The sequence below is a fragment of the Numenius arquata genome, chromosome 2 (genome assembly GCF_964106895.1).
Source record: "Numenius arquata chromosome 2, bNumArq3.hap1.1, whole genome shotgun sequence".
Taxonomy (NCBI): domain Eukaryota; kingdom Metazoa; phylum Chordata; class Aves; order Charadriiformes; family Scolopacidae; genus Numenius; species Numenius arquata.
Window position 1 is genome coordinate 72,156,040 of NC_133577.1, and position 22,092 is coordinate 72,178,131.

General features: G+C 39.1%; 1 protein-coding gene across 2 annotated transcripts in view; it reads left to right on the forward strand.

The window, feature by feature from the left end:
• The window catches only part of TXNRD1 (thioredoxin reductase 1), a 41,599-nt gene that overhangs the window by 12,930 nt on the left and 6,577 nt on the right, over window positions 1-22,092 (forward strand). The window contains exons 2-13 of one of the 2 annotated variants that reach the window (XM_074144679.1): window positions 643-752; window positions 2,899-3,021; window positions 6,420-6,492; window positions 6,607-6,726; window positions 7,515-7,657; window positions 7,781-7,896; window positions 9,690-9,915; window positions 12,604-12,696; window positions 14,475-14,551; window positions 16,179-16,335; window positions 19,162-19,269; window positions 21,311-21,406. In XM_074144679.1, coding sequence (XP_074000780.1) covers window positions 643-752; window positions 2,899-3,021; window positions 6,420-6,492; window positions 6,607-6,726; window positions 7,515-7,657; window positions 7,781-7,896; window positions 9,690-9,915; window positions 12,604-12,696; window positions 14,475-14,551; window positions 16,179-16,335; window positions 19,162-19,269; window positions 21,311-21,406 — 1,442 coding nt within the window. Of the gene's footprint in view, window positions 1-642; window positions 753-2,898; window positions 3,022-6,419; window positions 6,493-6,606; window positions 6,727-7,514; window positions 7,658-7,780; window positions 7,897-9,689; window positions 9,916-12,603; window positions 12,697-14,474; window positions 14,552-16,178; window positions 16,336-19,161; window positions 19,270-21,310; window positions 21,407-22,092 lie in introns of those variants that run through there. The other variant, XM_074144680.1, reaches the window with a different exon arrangement.

Consider the following 22,092-nt stretch of genomic DNA (forward strand, 5'->3'; position numbering starts at 1 on the left):
TGTATATATATAAAAAATCAGTTCTGACGAGTGGACGAACAGATCTTTTCCAGACTTTTGAATACATTTATTTAGAGGATTTCATAGTATGAGCAATACCATATGGCAAGGATTATTTGGGGGTGGAGGGTAGGAGTTTCATAGAAAAAACAATTATATCAATAAATTGAACTGAAAGAAGTTTCCAGGGAACTAATTGCAGGAGAAAAAGCAAACCTTTTAATTCAGTTTAAAAAGTATGAGACTGAAAAAAATGACAGCACAGCAGCATAAGAAAATCACTTTCTGGGCAAGAAAGGTAAAAGTCGTCATTTTCCTTTAAGACTGAAGTTTCAGGTTTAGCCACAGCAAATCTTATTTCCTTGCTTTGTTCCAAGCCTACTGTTGGATTGGCTAAACTTTCTGAAACCCCAGCCAGATCTCATATGGGATTTCATTAAAAAATAAAATATAGCAAGTCATCCTAACGTTGCAAATGACTCATTGGCCGCCTTAGGAAATGCTCCCCTGAGACAGGCATGCCGCTGATGAGGAAGCGATGAAGCTGCCAGGCCACTCCCCCAGACAATTTCGCTTGGGGAGCGCAGCCTTCATAAAGGACGTCTCTCCAGACACTACATTATTTTATCCTTTATTCCACAGAGGGAGCACAGAACCTGCAAGAAGGGCAGTGCGAAGTAACAGCAGGAACTTCACAGCCAGTTGCTTTTGTACAGGAGAAGCAAACAGGAAATCATGAGAAAACTTTAAAGGTAGGGGGAGATACATTTTAAAGTCTATAATTTAGTTTTGATGTTGAAGAATAATAAGACCATAGGCTTTCTTTTAAAAATTTTAGTTCCTGGGAGAAGAATGGAGCAAATCCGTTCTCAGGATGGGATCATGGTCGTGACCAGGTACCCCCAGTAAAAGGGAAGCGCAGCTTGTCAAGATCCTGGCCACTTTGGAGTGAGGTTCTAGGAGGTGGTTTCAGCGGGGAAGGATGTAATCTACTTTGGCTGATCTAAACTTTTAATATGTTTTCATGAAGAATGATAATGAAGAACTAATGAAAAATGAACAAAAAGTGAAAAAAAAAAAAAAGTAGCACGATATAAGTAGTAATCTAAGCAAATTTCATGAGTAATTATCATGGTTTCTTTATATGCATCATAAAGATACCGTTCCTGGTAGGTGGGTCTGATGACTGTCTGGGAGTTAGTCCACCCTTAAGCTTCCCACCATCCTGTTGCCACTGAGCAAACAAGGTGCTTTAGAAAAGCATGTCACACTTGCTCTAACTTTATGTCCCTAAATACAAATAAAGTGAAACTGCATATCATAATAAAATATACGCTCCTTTTTCACTCTTACTCTGATTGCAGTAGGCAGTTTGAGCCTGGCTGATGGCTGTGTTAGAAAAATAGAAAAAAGGGGAACCGAGCACAAAGTAGATTCAGCGGCAGGAGTATATATTGGGGTGGCGGAGAAGAGGTAGGAAGATGTATTTTTGGATATCTTCACAACAGCCACAGGTGTTTTCTAGGTTTTGTTTCTACAATTAACATGCTGCCCAGGGTTATGAAATGCTATTAAAATGTAACTTTCTACAGGAAGATGTACAGTCTGAATTTCTGCTGACACTGCTGTGTAATTTGCTCGAGGGGTAGGGGATTTTCGTCAGTGATGAGGCTGTGCTGGCAGCAGTCTGGAGGGTAGACACAGTTATACTTACAGAGAGGGAATAATCTAACCTCAGAGGAAGGCGACAGTAGAATGGGTTGAGCACAAAGGGCGGCTTAATGCAAAACAAAATGAAGATGAAAAGAGAAGGGAAACTTTGGGGGTTTTTCTTTCCTTTCATTTACCATGACTATTCCAGTAGTACTGAATCCAGTCCTACCTAGTTAGGCAGATAGAAGCACTTGAATAAAAGCGAGCAGATTTGTGAAGTGTCTAAGTATGGGTTTCTTTATTTACATTTTTGGTCTTAAAAATTTTTTCATGACTTTAACTGATACTCGCTAATTTACATTAGCTGAAGAATCTGATTTTTACTCACTCCAGATCTTGTACTGCAGTTTGAGAGGCGTTGAGAATTTTGCCAGCAACTCCAAAGGCTTGAAGGTCCAAAGCCCTGATAAATTGGAGCTTTGCAAATTAAGTACACATTTCAGCTCATTTTAGGAAGAGTATATGAAGACAATGCAATGTTCTTTGTGGCATACAGCTGTCAAAATGCATTTTAGGACTTATGGGTTGTGTTTCTGTGGTAGGAGTCATCTGATTAAAAAAATTAATAAAAATCTCTCATGAAACTGTAGTGATCACACTTGATCCATTTGACACCAAAGTTAGTTACAATGCTAAACCAAAGAAATAATAAACACAGGCATGTTCTAAAAATGTAGTTTTCAGAAATTGTTTACTTTTTTCAGTTCTGTTCATTCAGTTGGTAAGGCTGGTAATTGCAGATTATTACAAAGTTGTATATGATTGTTGTTTTTTCCTACTAATATATGCAGGAGGAGGGGAAAAACACTAATTACTGAAGTCCAGGGCAGATGAAAAGACTAAAATAAATTAGTGGAATGCCTGTGTCAGCAGGTATGTATCTCATCCTGGAGTACACAGTATGAGGAGGCACCAGAGTTGTGTTGATGTGGAAAGCTAAGCTCTGCAAGGAAACCCAGGGCTCCAACGAACAAGAAAATTCATAGTTCAATATCTAATAGGTACTGACCTGTTCAAGGATGGATTAAGAAGATGAAATTTTAAAAAGCTAATTAAAAGCAGAACTCCAAAAATTCAGATGCACTTATGTTCCCTTTTCACAATACTACTGCTGACAATACTTATTTTTGAGGACTGTGGATAAATTTTAAATGTTCCCTAATCCTTTTTGTTTTCTCTGTTCAGGCACATAAGGAAGACAAGCCTCAGAAACTGCTGGAAATGAACGGACATACATCGGTGCCGCATTCCTATGACTATGATCTCATTGTCATTGGTGGAGGCTCAGGTGGTCTGGCAGCTGCCAAGGTATGAGAGAGAAAATACAGATTTATACTCTCCTTGTAAGTAAGTGGGTAACATCCTCAATGTCTTGGGTTTGGGTAGCTTTAACACTGTAGGGGTATAACATTTCTGCCTGATCAGTGGGATTTCTTTTGAGATCAGCCCCAGTTATACGCTATTCTTTTACTTATATTCTGAAGAAGAAAAACATTAAAATGTCATGGTATGCTTCTAAATAGAATGAAACTTGGTCCCCACTAACTGGAGATGATGCTGTTGGAAAACAGCAGGTAGATACCTCAATAGTGTTTATTAGGAGTTGAATTAAAATTCAATTTATAATTGAAAAAGTTTTAAAAAATATTCATAATTAACATCAGGAGGTTTCTAGTTTTATCTGAAAGTAATATCTGTTCAGAAATAGTTGTATACATTGTTTTAATTCTTGACAGTGGGGGAGATTTTATGATACTGAGTCTATATAGTTGCATAAATGGAAATTTTTCCTATATGTAAGCGGAGTTAGGATCTCGTCCTTCATTTTTAGGGTCTGGTACTTCCTGCCTGTAGCCAAATAATTTATGATTTCTTTTTTTTTTGTTAGGATTCTGCTTTTAGGAGCATATCTAGAATTAATTAAAGGAATCCACAGTGGTGCAGAATATACCAGTTCTTAGAGTTGTCATTATCCCAAATATTTGAAACTTGTTGAAATTTAATGTAAGTCAGTAACTCCCTTTTACATCAGTAGTTAGGCACATTTTGCCTCTTCTTGCTGTGCTAGAATTAACTATTTAGAAGTGAATTGAGCATTCCCAGAAGTAAAACTATTTCTTTGCTCAAGACTGGGAGCTGAATTATTCCTCCGGACAGGAGGCATTTCTTTTGTTGTCGAGAAGTGAAGGAGATCATTGAGGAGTGAAAGAAAATGAGAAAATATTTCAACGTAGATTCACACTAAACCTTGGTCCCTTAGAAGAACATCTGTTATGATGTAAGAATGCGGTGCTGAGTGGTGGATTGTAATGTGCCATAGGTCCATAATCTATTTCAGTAGTTTACTGCTTTCACATCGATAGGGACACTCTTGTCACGGCATAGGATGAAAGAGAAGATCTATAAAAATTCTGAGAACCCACAAAAAGAAGCAAACACTGGTTTTTAGAAGATGGGGATGTTTTAAGACAGAGTAATAAGAGTAAAAGGGAGCTTGCAGCAATGCAAAAACAGTTTGCAGTAATAAAAAGCCATCTGTTGAAATTTTTGTAAGGAGACTGCTCTATGTTGTATACATATGCTAGGTTGTGAAGCTACAGCAGTGATGTTTATTGCATCATTTTTCAGCTGTGGGACAGAAAAGGTACGTAGCTAGGAAGATAAATTGCCTTATTCCTTCAACTCAGTGTATAAAGTACATTGCTTCTTAGTGTTCTCAAGTGATTGTAGAGTGGAGTAGAAGATGGTACATCAATAAAGTCAACATCACTATCAGTAGTAATGTGCGAGTTTCAAATCAGTTTCGTGAAACTGTTTCACATGCATAAACTTCTGACTTAGATTATTCAGTTTCTTTTAGTGAATTAACAGACAGGCTTTAAAAAGCCAAACAAAACAAAAGAAAAAAAACAAACAAAAAACCCAACTGCACAGATCTTACAGTAAGTTCCAGATACCCACACTCAGGTTTGCAGCAGTTTAACTAGGTTGATTTAACGCATGCTTTTCACTATGATGCATGCAGCTTTGTATGCACATCTTCCCTTTCCTCTCTATGTTCTGCTCCGAGCTTGTTATTTCGGAGGCCTGTCTCCACGGTGAGTGCAAACGCTGGTAAAGCTGCCTCTCTGCAGCCCAACCGCAGACCCAGAGCAAAGTGCCAGGCCACCACTATCAGTTCACACAGAGCAGCTCTGGCTCCAAGCAACCTTGTTGTGTTCACGCAGCACTGCACTGAGCCCGGTAAAGTTTGAAAGCCTGCGGGGCAGGTTTTGTTGCTGTAGGCATATAGCTCTGCAGAAGGGCTTGTATCTGTTTGTGATCTCTACCGAGGTGTTGACGCAGTGCTGCGCTGTATTGTGTGAGCGTGTAGCTGAGTGCAAGCTTGAAAATCCATGCATTCTAGTTAGATAACACTGGTGCAGCTCTTTTTGAGCTGTGTGTAAGAGTTGTCATTATAAAGGAACATTAATAATGCATTTCAGTCCCTCAGCGCCCTTCTGAGGAACTTTCTCAGAGGTGCTACTAATGGATAGACATGAGTTTCTTGGCCAACCTTTACCTTTAATTGGAAGCAGAAATCCAGTACATCAATATTTTCCAAAGGTGTCTACAGCCTGCATTGTTTGAAATCTGATTTATATTTTGCATGAAGTAAGATACATTTAAAATTGAAATTCTGCTTGTCAGCAGTTTGGATTAACAAGTATTACTGGTAACATAGTGCTGAAGGCTGTCTAGCTTCTCCCGAACCAAACCCAAAGCCTTAGGGTAATACCATGTGCCTACAGTTGTTATTGCTTATATGACTAAGAACTCATCATGTGCTGCAGCCCAGTTGTGGTTACTCCAAGTATCAAAGTTATTTTGCTGCATCTCATGGGGGGATCTGTCATTGTTGTTTCTCAGCTATGTAGTGCTTGCTTAAGTGTTTTTCTCTGGTACCAGTTATCACCGTCGGTTTTTGCATTTTTCTTAAAAAGTACAAAGGGAATAATGGAGTCAGTATAGAAATTCCAGTTCTCAGTATCATTTTCACACATTGCTTGTAGATTTGCTAATGAAACTTCTCAGGGGAAATACCATGAAATAAACCATCACTTTACTAGTTTGGATGACATCTGCACATCCTGACAGTAAAGACAACTTGCCACAGGTTGACTAGCTTGAAGAGCAAGAGCTGATCCTGACAACTACAGAGTACTTCAAATCCAGTGTTCCCTTCTACTGCAAGAAAAAAGGTTGGATAAGCACGGTTGTAATACTTGCCCACGTGACTGTTTATGTCATTGTGTGATGTGGTTTCAAACAAATGTTTGATAAACCATCTTTGGAGGGAAGACTGGATTAATGAAGAAATTGTTAAATATGTTAAAAGTAAATGGCATGTTGGGAAATACTGTGAACAAACTGACAGGATGGAGGAGAGAACAGGAGGTTTCACTCCCAGAATCTTATGTGTATCAACTGGCGCCACGCTATTGTGTAGCAGGATGAATGCCTGCTTTTTTCCCTTCATCTTTTTTTTCCTACTGAGTGCACGGATTAATTCAGAAGATTAATGGCTGTCTGGCTGTTCCCTTGCAAATTATTCATTATTACTTAATTAAAAGTCACAAAGCTTTTTAGCAATGCATGATGTTATCGTCGACTCCAAATTTAACCTCCAATATTTAGATATGTGTCTTATGTAATTTGTTTTGCAGGAGGCTGCCAAATATGAAAAAAAAGTGATGGTGCTGGACTTTGTCACGCCTACACCTCTGGGAAACTCATGGGGTAAATTTCTTTTTGTTTCAAACCTGTTCTAAAAGAGCTTTACTCAGAGACTCTGATTCTCCTTTGAAATCGGCCACACTGATGTGAAAAACACATTCTGTTCCCTACTCTCAGGTCTTGGAGGAACGTGTGTAAATGTGGGCTGTATACCTAAAAAACTGATGCACCAGGCAGCTTTACTGGGTCAAGCCTTGCAAGATTCACGCAAGTATGGATGGCAGTTTACAGAAGAAGGTAAAGGAGGAGAACCATTTTTGCAGGTTTCTCATTTGTTCCGAAAATTCAAGGTTCTTTTCACAGTCAAGTGCTTGTTGTGCTTAAGTATGTGAGGCAGCTTCAGAGAGACTACACATGAGCTTAAGTGCTTTTTAAGTCTAAAGCCACGGGGCTTATTGCTTTGCAGCTTCTGATCTGTTTATTAATAGCTTCTGATCATGTTAGTGTTTGATAAGATCGCTGTTTGAATAAAAACAATAAGGCACTACTGCATTTCTGAATGTAACACAACATCTAAGGGAATACCCCAGAATGTCCCCTATTAGAAATTTACTCATAATTGCAGCCAAGGATTTCCTTTCCCTTAGTCTCTGTCACCACTACATAAGAAGATGCATTTTACTTTACACTAGCTCTAATGTGCATGGTTATAGGGTTGGGATTTATTTAGGGTGTAATCCTGTAGAGGGGAACATGCAGAGAAGCCTCTCAGAGATGCATAGTCTTCATTTGTTGAGCAATGTCACCTGCTCGCAGCATGTGTCAATAGAAAACTATTGATAATGCAGTAAGTCTAAGTTTTCCATGTTTTAAGTCATATCTCTTCCACAGTGACCTCTCGTGTTGTCTGTGCTGACATAATTCTTTGAATTGCAGTAGAGTTACCCTGGAATAAAAAACGATAATAAAAAAGAATAAGACAAAGGTGACTGGGTCATAAAAAAAATCTGAGAATACAAGGTTGGCTATAGGAAAAGAAGAACTCACAGACTGAAAGATGAACCTTTTTCTTTTATTTTGAGCAGTCAAACACAACTGGATGACTATGACAGAATCTGTTCAAAATTACATCGGTTCACTGAACTGGGGCTACCGGGTTTCACTGAGAGAGAAGAATGTCACATATGAGAATGCATATGGAGAATTTGTTGGGCCACACACAGTTAAGGTACTCCCTCACCATGTTTGCTAGGTCTTCCTACTTTCTGAATAGAGATGCTTTTCAAATAGAATAGCTTTTCCCTTGCTAAGACTGTGAAATATTCACTTTGGACCAATACTTTGTCCACAGACAACCAATAAAAGAGGAGTTGAGAAGCTGTACACGGCTGAGAGATTTCTCATTGCCACTGGTGAACGGCCACGCTACCTGGGTATACCTGGTGACAAGGAATACTGCATTAGCAGGTAAAACCAGAGAGGAATATGAAGTCATTTACTGTGTGCAAATGTTTCACCTGTAAGAGAGAGTGGTGAAGCATGAGCAGGGCTACTTAGTTGCTGGTTTTCTTTCCTACATGACTTTTTGTTAGAGGAAGGTAAGCGGAGGAGAATAGCTACAGACAGATGTCAAGGTGCTAAAAACACTGGTGTCTATTAGACACCACAGGGCTGTGGGTGGCTGGCTAGGATGGTTCTGTTTCTGACTGATAACAGCAGTAACTGAGAACACCGTAAATCATGTGTGTTGTCTGTTATAACGTTAATTCATCATCTCTGCCCCATTTACCAGTACACCCACTTCTTCCCTATTCCTTATGGTCTTTCAGTTCACGTACTGAAGTTTTTTCGGTAATGAAGAGCAGTCTGCTCGGAAGAAACCTCCCTGCTGAAATGTCAAGGAAAGGGGGAGTAGCAAAGCAGTCCATGTTGTAGAGCTGGTTGAAATTTATCTGTCTTCATGCATTGGGGCAGGCTTGAAACTCAAGCCAGTTTTTTTCCAGCTACTCAGTGAAGTGAATTCAACTTTTGGGAAGTCCTATTTCTAATGTCTGGTTAATTGATGACCAAACAATTCTAGCACAATTTTGACAAAAAAAAAGTGGTATGCAGATGAAATGTGTTTTAATATCAGACTGACTTTTTAATTACTTAATGTAGAAACAGAGGTTGGAAACAGAGGCTTGAAAACCTATAGCAATGAAATAACTGGCATAATTCCTGTGAAGCCAAACCACTATGTTGTATGTTTCCCTTCTAAAAAGTAGTGTTGAAATTAAAGGTAACAGGTAACATAGCCTGTAAAGTGGTGCTTTAAAATAACATTACGGTGGAAGAGTCAAGGATGCCAGTGTTAAAGATGTTCAGAGGCTGTCTGTGTAATCTTCTTTGAGTTCCCTGGAGGATAGGAACTATGACGTAGCCTTTAATTACACAGTCATATTTTATTCCACCACAACATTTGCAGAGAGCATCTTTGTTTAGCCTTTGCTGTTGTTGGCTGAGAAAGAGACACTTATTTTAGATTTAAATCTTTGGAGAACTGCATTGCCAAACTCTGCCTAAGTCTCAGCTGGGCAGGCGTGATGCCTCTGTGAATCCCTGCTTCCTTGAGAAGCCCTGGCTTTATAGTCTAGGTCCAAAGTGTGGTAAAACTGATGTAGCTTGATGAAGCAGTTGAAAGAAATGGAAAGCAGGCAAATAAACATGGTTTCCATAATTTGGTACTACTATCTCTGCCTGTTACTGTGATCTGCATTAATTTGTTTCATTGTCTGTGTGTATTTGGCACTGTGTAGAATGCTTTAGCAAAAGGATAAGGCTTCAAAGAAGTGAAGGTGGTGTTTTTATCTTAAAGCTGAACTCCTTCCTCTTCCTTTTAGATCTCAGGAGCTAAAATTTGCAGCAAAATATTTGAAGCAAGATTCAGAGGAAAAAAACCCAATCTACCATTTTTAACAATTTGTCCTAAGTTTCTGTAAAAAAATCCTAAAAAAAATTTGTGATGATTCAGAATTTTCATACTCTTCTTTTCTGTGTTCTCCTAATTAGAACTTCTAAATCTGTCATTTACTGATCCTGTATTGCAGCTGAATTTCCAAAAAATTAAGTTGCTGGGGTTTTTTTTGTGAGCAGGAATAGAAAAATAAAGTCCTATTCTTACAGAAGTAATTAGATAAATATAAAGCATAGTACATTCTTCTGGTTGTCTCTAACATTCTTTTCTTTTTTTCCTTCTTTTTTTTTTTTTTTTTTTCCAGTGATGATCTTTTCTCTCTGCCCTACTGTCCAGGGAAAACCCTGGTGGTTGGAGCTTCCTATGTTGCCTTGGAATGTGCAGGATTTCTTGCAGGTCTTGGATTAGATGTCACTGTAATGGTGAGATCCATTCTCTTGAGAGGATTTGACCAGGATATTGCAAACAAAATTGGCGAATATATGAAAGAACATGGCATCAACTTTATTAGGGAGTTTGTGCCAATCAAGGTAGGCTCAAAGTGGTACATGACCACAATTGATTGCAATATACCTATCATAATGTTTTAAGATGTAAATTATTTTAGTTAATACAAAAGTTGAATTTGCAATGCAGTATCTGCTACGATATTACTTTTGGTTTAAACGGAGTAAGTCCATGAATCTTATGTAATCGACAGGTACAATTTAGTCTTAGTATTAACATTTTGTGAGATTCCAGAATTCATTGTCTGCATCATAATTGGATGGGTTAGTATATGTTGCATTAAAAGTGTTGTTACTCCTGCTCATCCTCATCCTGCAAATGATGAATTCAGCAGTTGTCCTGAAATCTGTGACAGTTCTTGCAGGCTCAGTTAAGCAGATGTATAATATCTTGTAAGATCAGGGCCAGTGCATCACAAATAGTCATATTTTTCATTGCCAGTTCTAAAATTCTCAGCCAGCAAATACTGCTTATGTCCCCAGGACCAGTGGACTATCCAGAAAAATAAGTGGGCTTTATAAGTATCCATCTATATCCTATCCATCCTATATCCAGTAGGAGTACTCATGCAGCTAGCTATGTACATGTATAGGCAAAGGCAGGTTAAAAAGCAGATTAGATAAACTCTAGAGCTTTTCTAATCTAAAATTGCCTTATCAAAGACTTTAGAGGATGCTAACAGTATTTTTCTTAGTTTTTTTTTTCAATAATCAGTGCTTATTTATTATGAAATGGGAAATAATGTATTAAGCAGTTTTCAATTTGGCATTAAACCAGCGTGTTACCAGGTTTAACGCTTTGGGGATTAAAGCATTAAATCGAATGAAGACTGTTCATTTTCACGTAAAGAAATGCTCGTGCCAGTTACTGCGCTGTGGATCTGACCCCCTCTCACAGAGTGTAAGAGATGTGCTGTGAGAAGTCAAAGTGGACATTTCATGGAACTTTGGTTTTGTGCATGTTTGCATTGCAGAAATCCTGTGTTGTATGAAAAGCAGGGATGATTATCTAGCTTTTGTTTCATAAGCAGCTTTTTGTAGCTCTTCTAGGGGATGGGAAAGAAGGAATCTGATTTTACAAGAAGTAGATAATTTCAACTAAATGACAAGCGGTCTCCTCCAGATGTAACCTGTGAAGAGGAGTCCCATTGCCCTGGTCACAAAAAGCACTTTTGTGTATTTTACCTTGTCCCTTCACTACATGTCTTTGATTTCAACGGGAATAAAATATTTGTCTCTGTTTTTAGTTGAGCATATCCTTAAACTTAAATTGCTGGATATGTTTTTAGCAGGTCTTCTCATCTCTTTCAAACACTGTTTTTGAAGTTATGCATGTTGTGCTTATTAAAACCCTTCCTTGGGATGTTTGAAGACAGAAGATGAATTATTATAAGTAATAGTACCTTTGAATAGGAGCAGTGGAACACAGCAATCCTTTAAAGTTGGTAGGATGGCACAGAAGGTCTGGGCTTTTATAACTTAAAAAAGGGGAAGAGAATCAGAAATTTTGATTTTTCTTTCTTCAAATATTGAATATGCAGTAAGAACTAGGGCAGCTGTTGAAAAGTACTTTTTCTTCTGTAGAATGAACACTGAAAATTTCCCAGAAGGAAGTTAAGTGTTGCACACGTATGTGTCTCTTGTATGTACAGCCAGCCGTGGGAAGCAGCCGGGCGCCACACTGTTCCTGGGAGAGTAAGGGAAAAACTGTAGCTGAGGATACCCAGTCCTTTCCTTGCTGCCCAGTGAACGTTAGTGAGGACAAAAGAGAATCCACCTATGTAGCTTCGAAGTCCATTCGCTTGTTTAGTTGATTTATTTAGCAGAGGAAAAAGGAGTGCTTGGGAAAAAAGCCATGGGTATTGCTCTTTCTGCTTTTTGTTTTTCTGTTATATGGAGGGGTGGGGTGTGGAAGGGGGAGTATTTTGGGATTTGTTTTGGTTTAACCAAACCTTTATTTTTTTATTACTCTGGACAAAGAGCACAGTTGCAAAAAAATTCCCCATTGTTTTTTAGGCTTTTTTCTTTGCTGGAATAGGCAGTAACCTGCTGCATTACTTGAGAGAGTGTGCAGCTGGATCCATAGCTAAAACTAGGAATATTTATTTCAACTGACTCTGGGGAACTCTGGAGAGGTTTTTTATCTTAAGCTGCTGGTGTTTTTCCAGCCATTTAGAGCCAGCTGCTGCCCTCTCCTGCAAGGCCATGGCAGCTTTACATGTTGGACTGATATCATTCGAACAGGGCAAAAGCCTGTTCTGCTAAGGACTGGGCTGTGACTATGGCTTCCCATGGGTGGAAGGCACGATTATGGTTGAAGAAAATGTTTGATGGTGTTTGCAGGTCTTGCAGGAGTTCCCTTCCTCCTCACCTCCTCTGTCCCCAGTTGATTCTAGCAGCTCACACGGTGGGTGGGCTTGGGCAAGAACTTAGCTATCAATCAACTTTTATAAACAGAAACAAGGTGTCGTTGTGTTGGTCATAAGAATAAATGCATGGAGATAAACCAAAATGTTTAAACATGCAAGTAGTAATCACAAATCTAGAGAAAGGTGAAAATATCTTTAGAATGAATGCTTGAATTTTATGTCATGGTTGAACACTCATTTTCAATGATAAGATATATGGTGGGACAAAGATACATTTGCATATCTTTATTTGAAACTAAACCCCTTTTCTTTTTCTTTTTTTTCTTTTCCTCTAATGTTGTAGGTTGAGCAGATTGAAGAAGGAACTCCTGGAAGATTGAAAGTTACAGCCAAGTCCACAACAGGGAACCAAATAATTGAAGGAGAATACAATACTGTGAGTCCTGTCTATATACATTAAGAGCATGTAATAGCCTTCCATTTAATGTTAAGATTTTGTGGGGTGTTCTTATCCATAGTTTAGAGTTTTTGAAATTATTTTTAATCATTGCAATATGCTAATTGTGCACAATCAACAGGTAACTCATGTGACAAAAGTCCCAGAATCCATGGGCATGAGTCTCATGTGACTTAGCAGATCACTTGCATACTTTTGAAACCTGTTTTTTAGCTTAGGGATGTAGATGAGCTTGGTCATGTGCAATCAGTTGCAGGATTTTTCCCCAGTGGGATATTTGTCATAAACTATAAGTAGTGATTTATAATAACTTCCACAGTAACTAAAGCATGCTGTTCTGGAGTTAGCACAAAACAATGGACTGTGCAAGAGCTAAACAGACAGGTGTCAAGTCTTCTCAAGACCTGTTGACACAGCATCTTCACAAAAAAACAACTTACGCCCTGTGGCAAGTCAGTCAGGGAACTTCATTACGCACTTGAAACAGTAAAATTGCAGTGTGCAGGTATGCTATTATATTTTTGATTGACTGTTTCCGTCAGTCCTCGGCCCACTCATTTTCTTAGACCTTGATGCTGAAAGGAAAACAACAAAGCCAACACGTTGTGAATAAAGTGTCTGGAACTACACAGAATGCATAAAGTCAAACATTTGCCAGCTTGGGATTTTAGACTGCAAACACTGTGTGCCAGTGACCTCATTTACCTGTGTAGTGCATCAGTCATCCCGTAAGAAGGACATGCCCCAGTGCATCCCAGTGCTAATACTATGAGAAAGTGTAACAATAATAACAGTACTGTTGCACAGTGTTGCAATTCTATTTTTCGTGGTCCATAGTAGTGAAAGCTTTTTAGCTAGCAAATCAATGCCATCTTTTCTTCACGGAAACTTCTGATTTCTTATTGCTACTACATATTTCACTGAAATGCTGCCACTCCTCATCGAATCTATGAGCTGTGTGTGATACATTTTAAGACCTTCAGCTCGGAAGATCTGCCATGCTTGGTCATCTAAAAGATTTGAAGCAGATCTTGGATTCCTTCAGCACAATTCTTACTGGTCTCTGAGAAGCATTGTGTAGTAACCTGGGCAGTTGTCCAAGTCTGCAAAGCACATAGCACTTTTTCTTGTGATAGTGTAGGCTGGAACTTATTTTGCTTGTTGAGGTAGCCAAGGTGGTAGGTGGGCAAGAATTTGGCCTGGTCTGTCCATCATTCTGAACAAATGTTCAAACAAATAATATTCAATATTCAACAAGTAATATTCTTTGGCAGTGACTTGACTTGACTGAGAGCCTATTTAAATAAATTATATTTTCTGATAAAAACAAAGATTATTTTATTGTCTTTTTATTTGCCAAAGAATCTGAGTTTTCTTCCTGAAGAGCCCTTTCCTTCTGGAGCATTTTGAGGTCACCTGCTCTGGTAGGGATATGGTATAACACTTTGGTATAAAAGTGTGAGGAAATAAAGAATCTGACCCTAATCGATTTGTTTACAATACTCTTGAGGTATTTTTCCAGGGAAAGCAATTTGGCTGTATTTAATCTTATCATTAAAACCTGGTATTATTAGGTCATGGTGGTGGTCTGGCTTGTCTTGAACTCTGAATGTACAATGGGTAACAAATGTATTCATCTTAATGTGACCAAGCCTTAGAAACTTATCCGTAATATCTAATGAAGATAATAGGTAGCCACATGCAAATGCACTTTGGAGGTTTTAAAAAAATCAGTAATGTGCCTTGCTGTTTTGCAGGTGTTGCTAGCAATTGGAAGAGATCCGTGCACAAGAAAAATTGGTTTGGACAAAGTTGGAGTGAAGATCAATGAAAAGTAAGGACAGATGTCTGTGTGACACTGACTACTGAGCTTGTGGTGTTCACTGTTGCAATGGTGGTGGTACATAGACATTTATTCGCTTTGAGGAGAATTTTGTTTCCTGTTTGCATAGGCTTAGGTAGGAGACTGTGTAGCAAAGAGCTGTATTTTCTCTCATAATACTGCCTCGTTTCCTTTTTTGATACTGAAATGTCAATTCCTAAATGCTGGAAGTCAAAAGTGTCTGTTCTTTCTATCTAGGTACACAGGTCAGTCTCAGCTTCTTCCGGTGACTGGGCTTTCTAGGATCTGCCAGGTGTTCCCTGTACTCTCTTATTCCCATCTCCTTGTTTTTATCTCTGCCACCTCTTGGGGCAGAGATCTGTTTGTTCATATGGGCTTTTAGTGTGGTGGGTTTTGTTTACATTTTTAATGCAAATGCTACTCTATGTATATTTTGAAATACAAGGTCAAAGTAGCATTTCTTAAACTCACAGTTGGAGTTGGTGATGTTTTTTGGGTTTTGGAGGAGTTTATTTCTTGCTTTAGAGCAACCCTTGGGAACAGTCTGTCCTGTAGAGAAGCATTTCATGTTTAATGTAGTGAGGTTGTTGCACCAGGGAGTGGAGCTATTGGTAACGTTTTCAATATTGGTAACTAAAACATCTTCTGGGCATGTGGCACCCCGACAATCTTCCCTTGGAAGGAAAGACGCAGGACCTGAACTTGACTTGGTAGCCTATGGAAAAAGAGTGCAGAGGGCAGCTTATATATGAATGTGGTTCCTGAAGGGTACTGTTCTGATGTTCTATTTGGTCCACTCAAAAATGGCAGTCTTGTAGAACAGTACACGTCTTTCTGACATCAGGACAGCTCTTACTCACTTAATAGAATGGACTATAAAATTATTAGTATAAACTGTATATTTGTTAACAAGAGCAAAATTGAGGAAGTTGGATTTTAATACAGGAATCGCTGCTGGTCCCTCAAGTAACTGTGTGACTGTTTCTGTGCCTGTCTGATTAGGTTTCCCTGTTACATGTGTTTCCTGCAGTGATTACTGCACTATCTCATTTATTAATGAGTAGGAAATATTAATAATTAAAAGCTTCCATTAGCTCAGTACACTTATAGCTAAAAAGCTTGCTGGCTGTCCCTTAAGTAGGGTGTCTAACAGCTTGACCTGTCTCTGTGTAGAAGCCTGAAGGGTGAGTTCATACAAACTGCTTCAGCCACTGGGTTGGAATTTCAGTAGTGGAGGAATTCTTTTGTCCTGCTGCTTGAGTGGGAGAACGTCTCTTCCTGTCATTCCTCAAGGTTGTCAGTACACAGCTCAGCTGGTAGTTGAGGGTGCTTGAGGAAAGGATTTATGCCTCACCAAAGAATCGATTCAGGAGATGAATGGCAACTTCATGGGCTACCTCCTTATCCACTGTGTAAATTCCTGTAGTTTTGGTCAAATTTGCCCTGCTTTACATTCTTGCCCAAGATTGTAAGATTGTGAATATGACTTCTTTCCCTCATATTTCAAATACTTGTCTTTCTCCTAAAACTAAAGGGCTGAACTCCTGCAAGGTTATTTACACCTCCAGTCTTCACAGCAGAACACTTAGATCTTTTTTCTTGTTAATTCAAATTGCAGAACAGGAAAAATTCCTGTCAACGATGAGGAGCAAACAAACGTGCCATATATCTATGCTGTTGGAGATATACTGCAGGACAAGCTGGAACTCACACCAGTGGCAATCCAGGCAGGAAGATTGTTAGTTCAAAGGCTTTATGCTGGCGCAACCAGTAAGGTAAGGAACTGGTTGCCACAAAACACTGTCATTGCTCTACTTCAAAGTGCAGAGTGCAAGTCTGCTTGTTTATGGAAAACTCAGTAGGCTTTTCAGGATTAGCTTTGATGATCACTTTAATTTTCCCCTTGCAAAGATATTACTGCAGATATGTTCAGCTAATTGTGTAGGATGAAATTTATACCTTATGGATTAAACCATAGTCTCTTTTCTTCCTATTAAGAGTTTTAGTTTTCTCTCAGAGTGTAATGATAATAAAATTAACTGAGATAATTTAACTTGTTTTTAACTCTACTACCTTCCCTAAAAATCAGCAATCATTCCCGTCCCATTAAGTGCTTTAACTCCAATTCATAGGCAATTTACTAACCCTACCTACAGTCCCTAAAGAGAGTGTAATAGGGGTTTGTGATGCTCTTCATTTCCAATGTTATTTCCACTATTTTTTTCACTTCTCATCCATGTGTTTTCAATGCAATACGTAGTTCCACTTATAACTGAATATGGACAGAAAGGAAGATCAAATGCGCCAATAAGTCAGCACGTATTTATACCTGAGAAGTTGAATTCATCAATTCAGTGCTTATTTTTCATACTAGTGCAATTGTAGGTTTCAGTCAACTTATCCTAGTCCAAATACAAGTAACACGGGTACTCATTTACACCTTACCTTCAAACCAGGAAGAAAGTGCCTTTCAAGAACTGTTATCCAGGCACCATTGATGTGGGTGCTTGTCTCACCTTCGTAACCGTAGGGCATTAGCATAAAGGCTCTTCTCTTTTAGAGCCTGCTGTATTCATATCAAGTTCAGCTGTCGGCCAGATTTAGAGCTTGATTGAGTTGTTTATTTTAGGTTGGCAGGTATTGCGGTAACAGAATCCGGAATCGGTGTGCATAATGTCATTACTTCAGCCAGGCAAAGTTTAAGAAAACCATAGCTGGAGCCAGATTTTTTTTTCTTGCTGCAATACTGTGGATATGTCTTAATTTACATTTTATGCCAGATAACTGTCTTTCAAGGTATGAAAATCCTTATGCTGCCAAAGAAAGCATCATCTCTTTCAGTGAATCCAAGAAATGAGTAACTACTTAACTGGGATCCTGGCTTATATTGCCGGAAGGGGTGATTGTATGAAACATAATGAAGTGTTATGGATAGGTGGGGAAAGAATAGTAAGCAGCATCTTAGTTGATCCCCAGTCACAAAGGAAATGAATTAGAATTAAATTATTTAGAAATTAGAATTACTAGAAATTAAATAGATCTGCCCAGCCTGCTAGTCTGCTGTGGCAGAATGAGTGATTTGGTGGATATGGGGAGAGCAGTGGATGTTGTTTACTTTGACGCCAGTGAAGGCTTTTGAGACTGTCCCCCATAACATTCTCATAGACAAACCAATGAAGTACAGGCTAGATAAGTGGACAGTGAGATGGATTGAAGACTGGCTGAATGGGCTGTGACCAGCATTACAAAGACCAGCAGAAGACAAGTCACTAGTAGTGTGCCACAGGGGTGGATACTCAGTCCAGTACTGTTTAACATCATTAATCATCTAGATGATAAGACAGAGTGCACCCTCAGCAAGTTTTCAGATGATAAAAAACTGGGGGGAAGTGACTGATGCACCCAATGTTTGTGCTGTCACTCAGAGGGACCTTGTCAGGCTGGAGAAATGAGCTGACAGGAATCTCACGGAGTTCAGCAAGGAGATGTGCAAGGTCCTGAGCCTGGGGAGGTGTAACCCCATGCACCAGCACAGGCTGGGGACCCACCAGCTGGAAAGCAGCTGTGCAGAGAAAGCCTTGTGGGGGTCTGGAGGACAACTTGACTGTGAGCCAGCAATGTACCCTCTTGACAAAGAGGGCCAGTGACATCCTGGGCTGCATCCTGGCAGAGCCTTGCCAGCAGGTGGAGGGATGTGACCTTTCCCCCTCCACTTGGCTCTGGTGAGATGAGTTTGGAATTTATGTCCAGTTTTGGGCTCCCCTGTACAAGAAGGACAGGGCAAGTCCAGCAAAGGGCTGTGAGTATGATTAAGGCACTGGAGGATCTGGCACATAAGGAGGGGCTGAGACAGCTGGGAATTTTTGTACCCAGCAGAAGAGATGCCTTGGGGGGCTCTTATATCAATGTGTATTTATACCTGATGGTAGAGAGTAAAGAAGAGGGAGCCAGACTCTTTTCAGTAGATTCAAATTGAAACACAGGAAAATTCCAATTAAACATAACAAAAAAACTTCTTTACAATGAGGGTGCTCAGGCCCAGAGATTGCCCAGAGAGGGCACCCCTAGAACGCTGTAAAGCTCCAGTGAAGTCAGGGCTCATGGTATGTGATTAGGCACACGGCATCAGCTGTAGTTCTGACTGTCTCCCAGACGGCTGTAGTTCATGTCTTTGGTTCTTTGGCATCGCTTAAGCCACAGTTGATAAAAAAGATGGTGGTTTTTGGATGTTGGTGATGTCTTTGCAGCATCCCGAGCTAAAAATAGCATGCTTTGTAGACGCAGCTGAACAGTCTACTTTTTATCTCCAGTTTGACCTGTGATCTGGTACATTTTTAAAACAGGGCACTGATTTTCCTATTCCTTTTAATCTATGCATACTAATATGAGTGTGGCTTTAAACTGTCACTGTGTTCTTGCTCTAGTTAACACCTCCGAGTGGGACAAAACCAAAACTAGCTTAATTTAAAAAATTTAAAAAAGAACAGGTAGCTTTCAGAATCCAACTTTTCGCCCCGTCTTTCAGACGGCTGAATTTTTACCCAATGTCCCGATTTTATTACTGATGTTGTGTTGTTTGGTTTGTTTTGAATGCCACACAGTGTGACTATTTGAATGTTCCAACCACTGTATTCACGCCTTTGGAGTATGGAGCCTGTGGATATTCTGAAGAGACTGCGGTGGAGAAGTTTGGGGAGGAAAACATTGAGGTAAATGCCTTAGTTTCAATTGGATTTTAAGTTCCCAATTTGTAAATTAAAATAATGTTAAGAGTCGATCAAAGCGCCATTCTGTATTCTGATGCAAGGGCAGGAGGTGACTAGGTACATTTTTGTCTTCCTTGGCAGTTCCTAGACATGCTATAAAAATAGACCCCAATTCTGTTAGCTCTAGTTTGCAAATATGTTCTATTTTTGGCAAACAGGGCTTGACGGTGGAATATTTGGTTGTTTTTTTTTTTTTAAAAAAAAAGGATTTCTTTGTGTCTTCGAATACTTCAGGATGAATTAAAGCTGGATATGTGCTGGGAGTAATACGTTGGTTTTTATGTCAAAGAGGAGCTTTTTGTAACTACAGCGTGGCAAATTCCTTGCTATAGTAGGAATACTTTTACTTTATAAAGCCAAACGTTGTTATGCTCATTTTACCTGTTTATTTTGACTATGCAAGGAGGTATGTGCTTAATTTTACTCACGTGAATGATCCCTTTTCAGTCGCTGGGATCGCTGGTCAAGAGTGAAATTAGACATATAAGCACTTAGTGCCTAAGGCTGTTCTTACAAAATACTGTAAAGGCTACTTTACAGAAAGCATGAGGGGAAGGAGTCTGACAATAAATTGAACATTTTTGTCCTGTGAAGATCACCTGAGGAGCATTATTTTGGGGAAATAAGCAGATAAGTGGTGGCTCATAAAGTTGAGAACTTGTCTCCCTCTTAACTTTGTCAGTTATGTTTTTTGACTTGGACTGTGGAGAAAAGAAGTAAATATGACTTAAAATGGCAGTGTGTCAAGTACTGTTAACCTGACTACGGGGCAGGGTTTAAATTATGTTCTCCCCACAAAGTTTGTATATACAGAGTCAAATTTTTGAGTCAAATTCTTGAGTCAAATTCTTGCTGTTAATATGTGTACCACTGGACCCTTCTTTGTGGAAAATGCGCTTTCCGTTTTCAAAGCCATTGTTGAAAACTTGCATGCAGAAGCGTTTGTATTGTGGCTAAGTACTAATTTGGTTTGTTCTGACCTTTCTGTCATGTCACCATATTGGCTTTTGCAAGCTTCACTAGGATTATTGAGTTGCGTCTGTCACTCAGACCTCTTAAATTTCAGTTTCAGATAGCGATGCTTATAAATGCTTTGTAACCCAATTCGTATGAAAAAACATTGAGCTGTCTTTCCTAGCTTGTGAAGGGACATATTTTTACTGGAGTTGTGATCAATTGAAAAGTTCTTTCAAATAGTAATCGATCTGAGGTTAGCTTCTAAGGGGAGCTATTGAGAGTTCTGGGTAGAACTGTGCCTCAAAACACCCTGTCTTTTTCTGAGATACGTGCTACAAAGGTGGGTGAGCAACCTTGTCTGCAGCTAGACATCTGGCCAGTGATGTTGGCTGGGGCAGACAGAAGAATGTGGGTTTGCTGTGTTTTCTGTCAAATGTACTTTGCGTTTTGCAGTGATACATAATCTAAGAGAGCATGCAAAAAGCATGCCCTCATCTCTCCTAAACCCAGGCTCTGAGGCTATTTCTTCCCTTTTTCTGCTCTGAGAAATATTTTTGCCTTCATCCTGAGCAGGCCCAGAGACAATACAGTCGTCTGTGAGGGGAGTTTGTATGTGTCTAGTTTAATGAGAACATGGTGAACTGCATCCTGGAAGTGTAATACATGTATGGCTTCTTTTGTTTTTTTTTAATTATTGGGTGACACTAGTGCTTGTTTTGTAGAGGCATCCTTCTTTGTCATTCATCAAGGGGAAAGAATCTCACCCTGATCTCACGTATTCCAAATTCTACATGCGTGGCTGATTGCTGATAAAGAGTTATTAGCTAATGGTTCATCCTTGCACTGTGTCACAATTGTTGAAAGTTTTTACACGTGTGCTTTCCAAAAGCAATTGCAGTCAGTCGTAAAGCTCCACCTTCGGAGTTAAATGAGGCAAATTTAAGATAATCTGGTGGGTTTTGGAAGATCGTGCTCCCTGCTGTGAAATTACACAAGTTGGTTTTTTTAACCTGTGTTGTATTTCTAGGTGTACCACAGTCATTTCTGGCCACTGGAATGGACTGTGCCATCCAGAGACAACAACAAATGTTATGCAAAGATAATTTGCAATATTCGAGATAAGGTAAGTGCATCTTTCCTTCCAGGAAAAACAGCAGCTATACATTCATCATAGGCACCATTGATACCACAGCTATAAATAGGTTATTTTTAACAAATTAATTAAATTTTTGTACCTTTTGAAGTGTAGTAAGTATTTATAGTGATACATTTGTTTATACTAAAATGGCCCTTAGTGAAACAGAAAATTCTGCTGTTGCTATTGGTATATGATACTTCTTCCATACATGTAAAATAAGAAGTAGAGATCTCTGAGACTATTCATTAACTTTGCAAAGTGAGTGAATCAATGCATGTAAAAATGGTTAGAATTTTTATCAGTTTATCTTATTCCCCCCGCCCCAAACTGGAACATCCTTTTCAGGGAAATTCTTCTCTCTGAAATGGAGGTTACTCAGAAACCATCACAACTTGTAACCTCTGCAAGTCCACATGCGTCTATAAAACTCTTGAGCTCGTTCTAACAGGATTAATGTATTTTGCCTGCACAAATCTCATTTAGGGTGATAATGCCAGGATTATCCTAGGATAAAATTTCCTGGGTATGGAAATGTACAGTACCTGCTGTAGCACGAGCAAAACTACTAATTGGTTAAAAGAACTTGTATGCCGTTCTCTGAATGATCATCATCTGCTTAATAAAGAATTAGTTGATTTTAATAATATGAATTATTATGATGAATAATATGC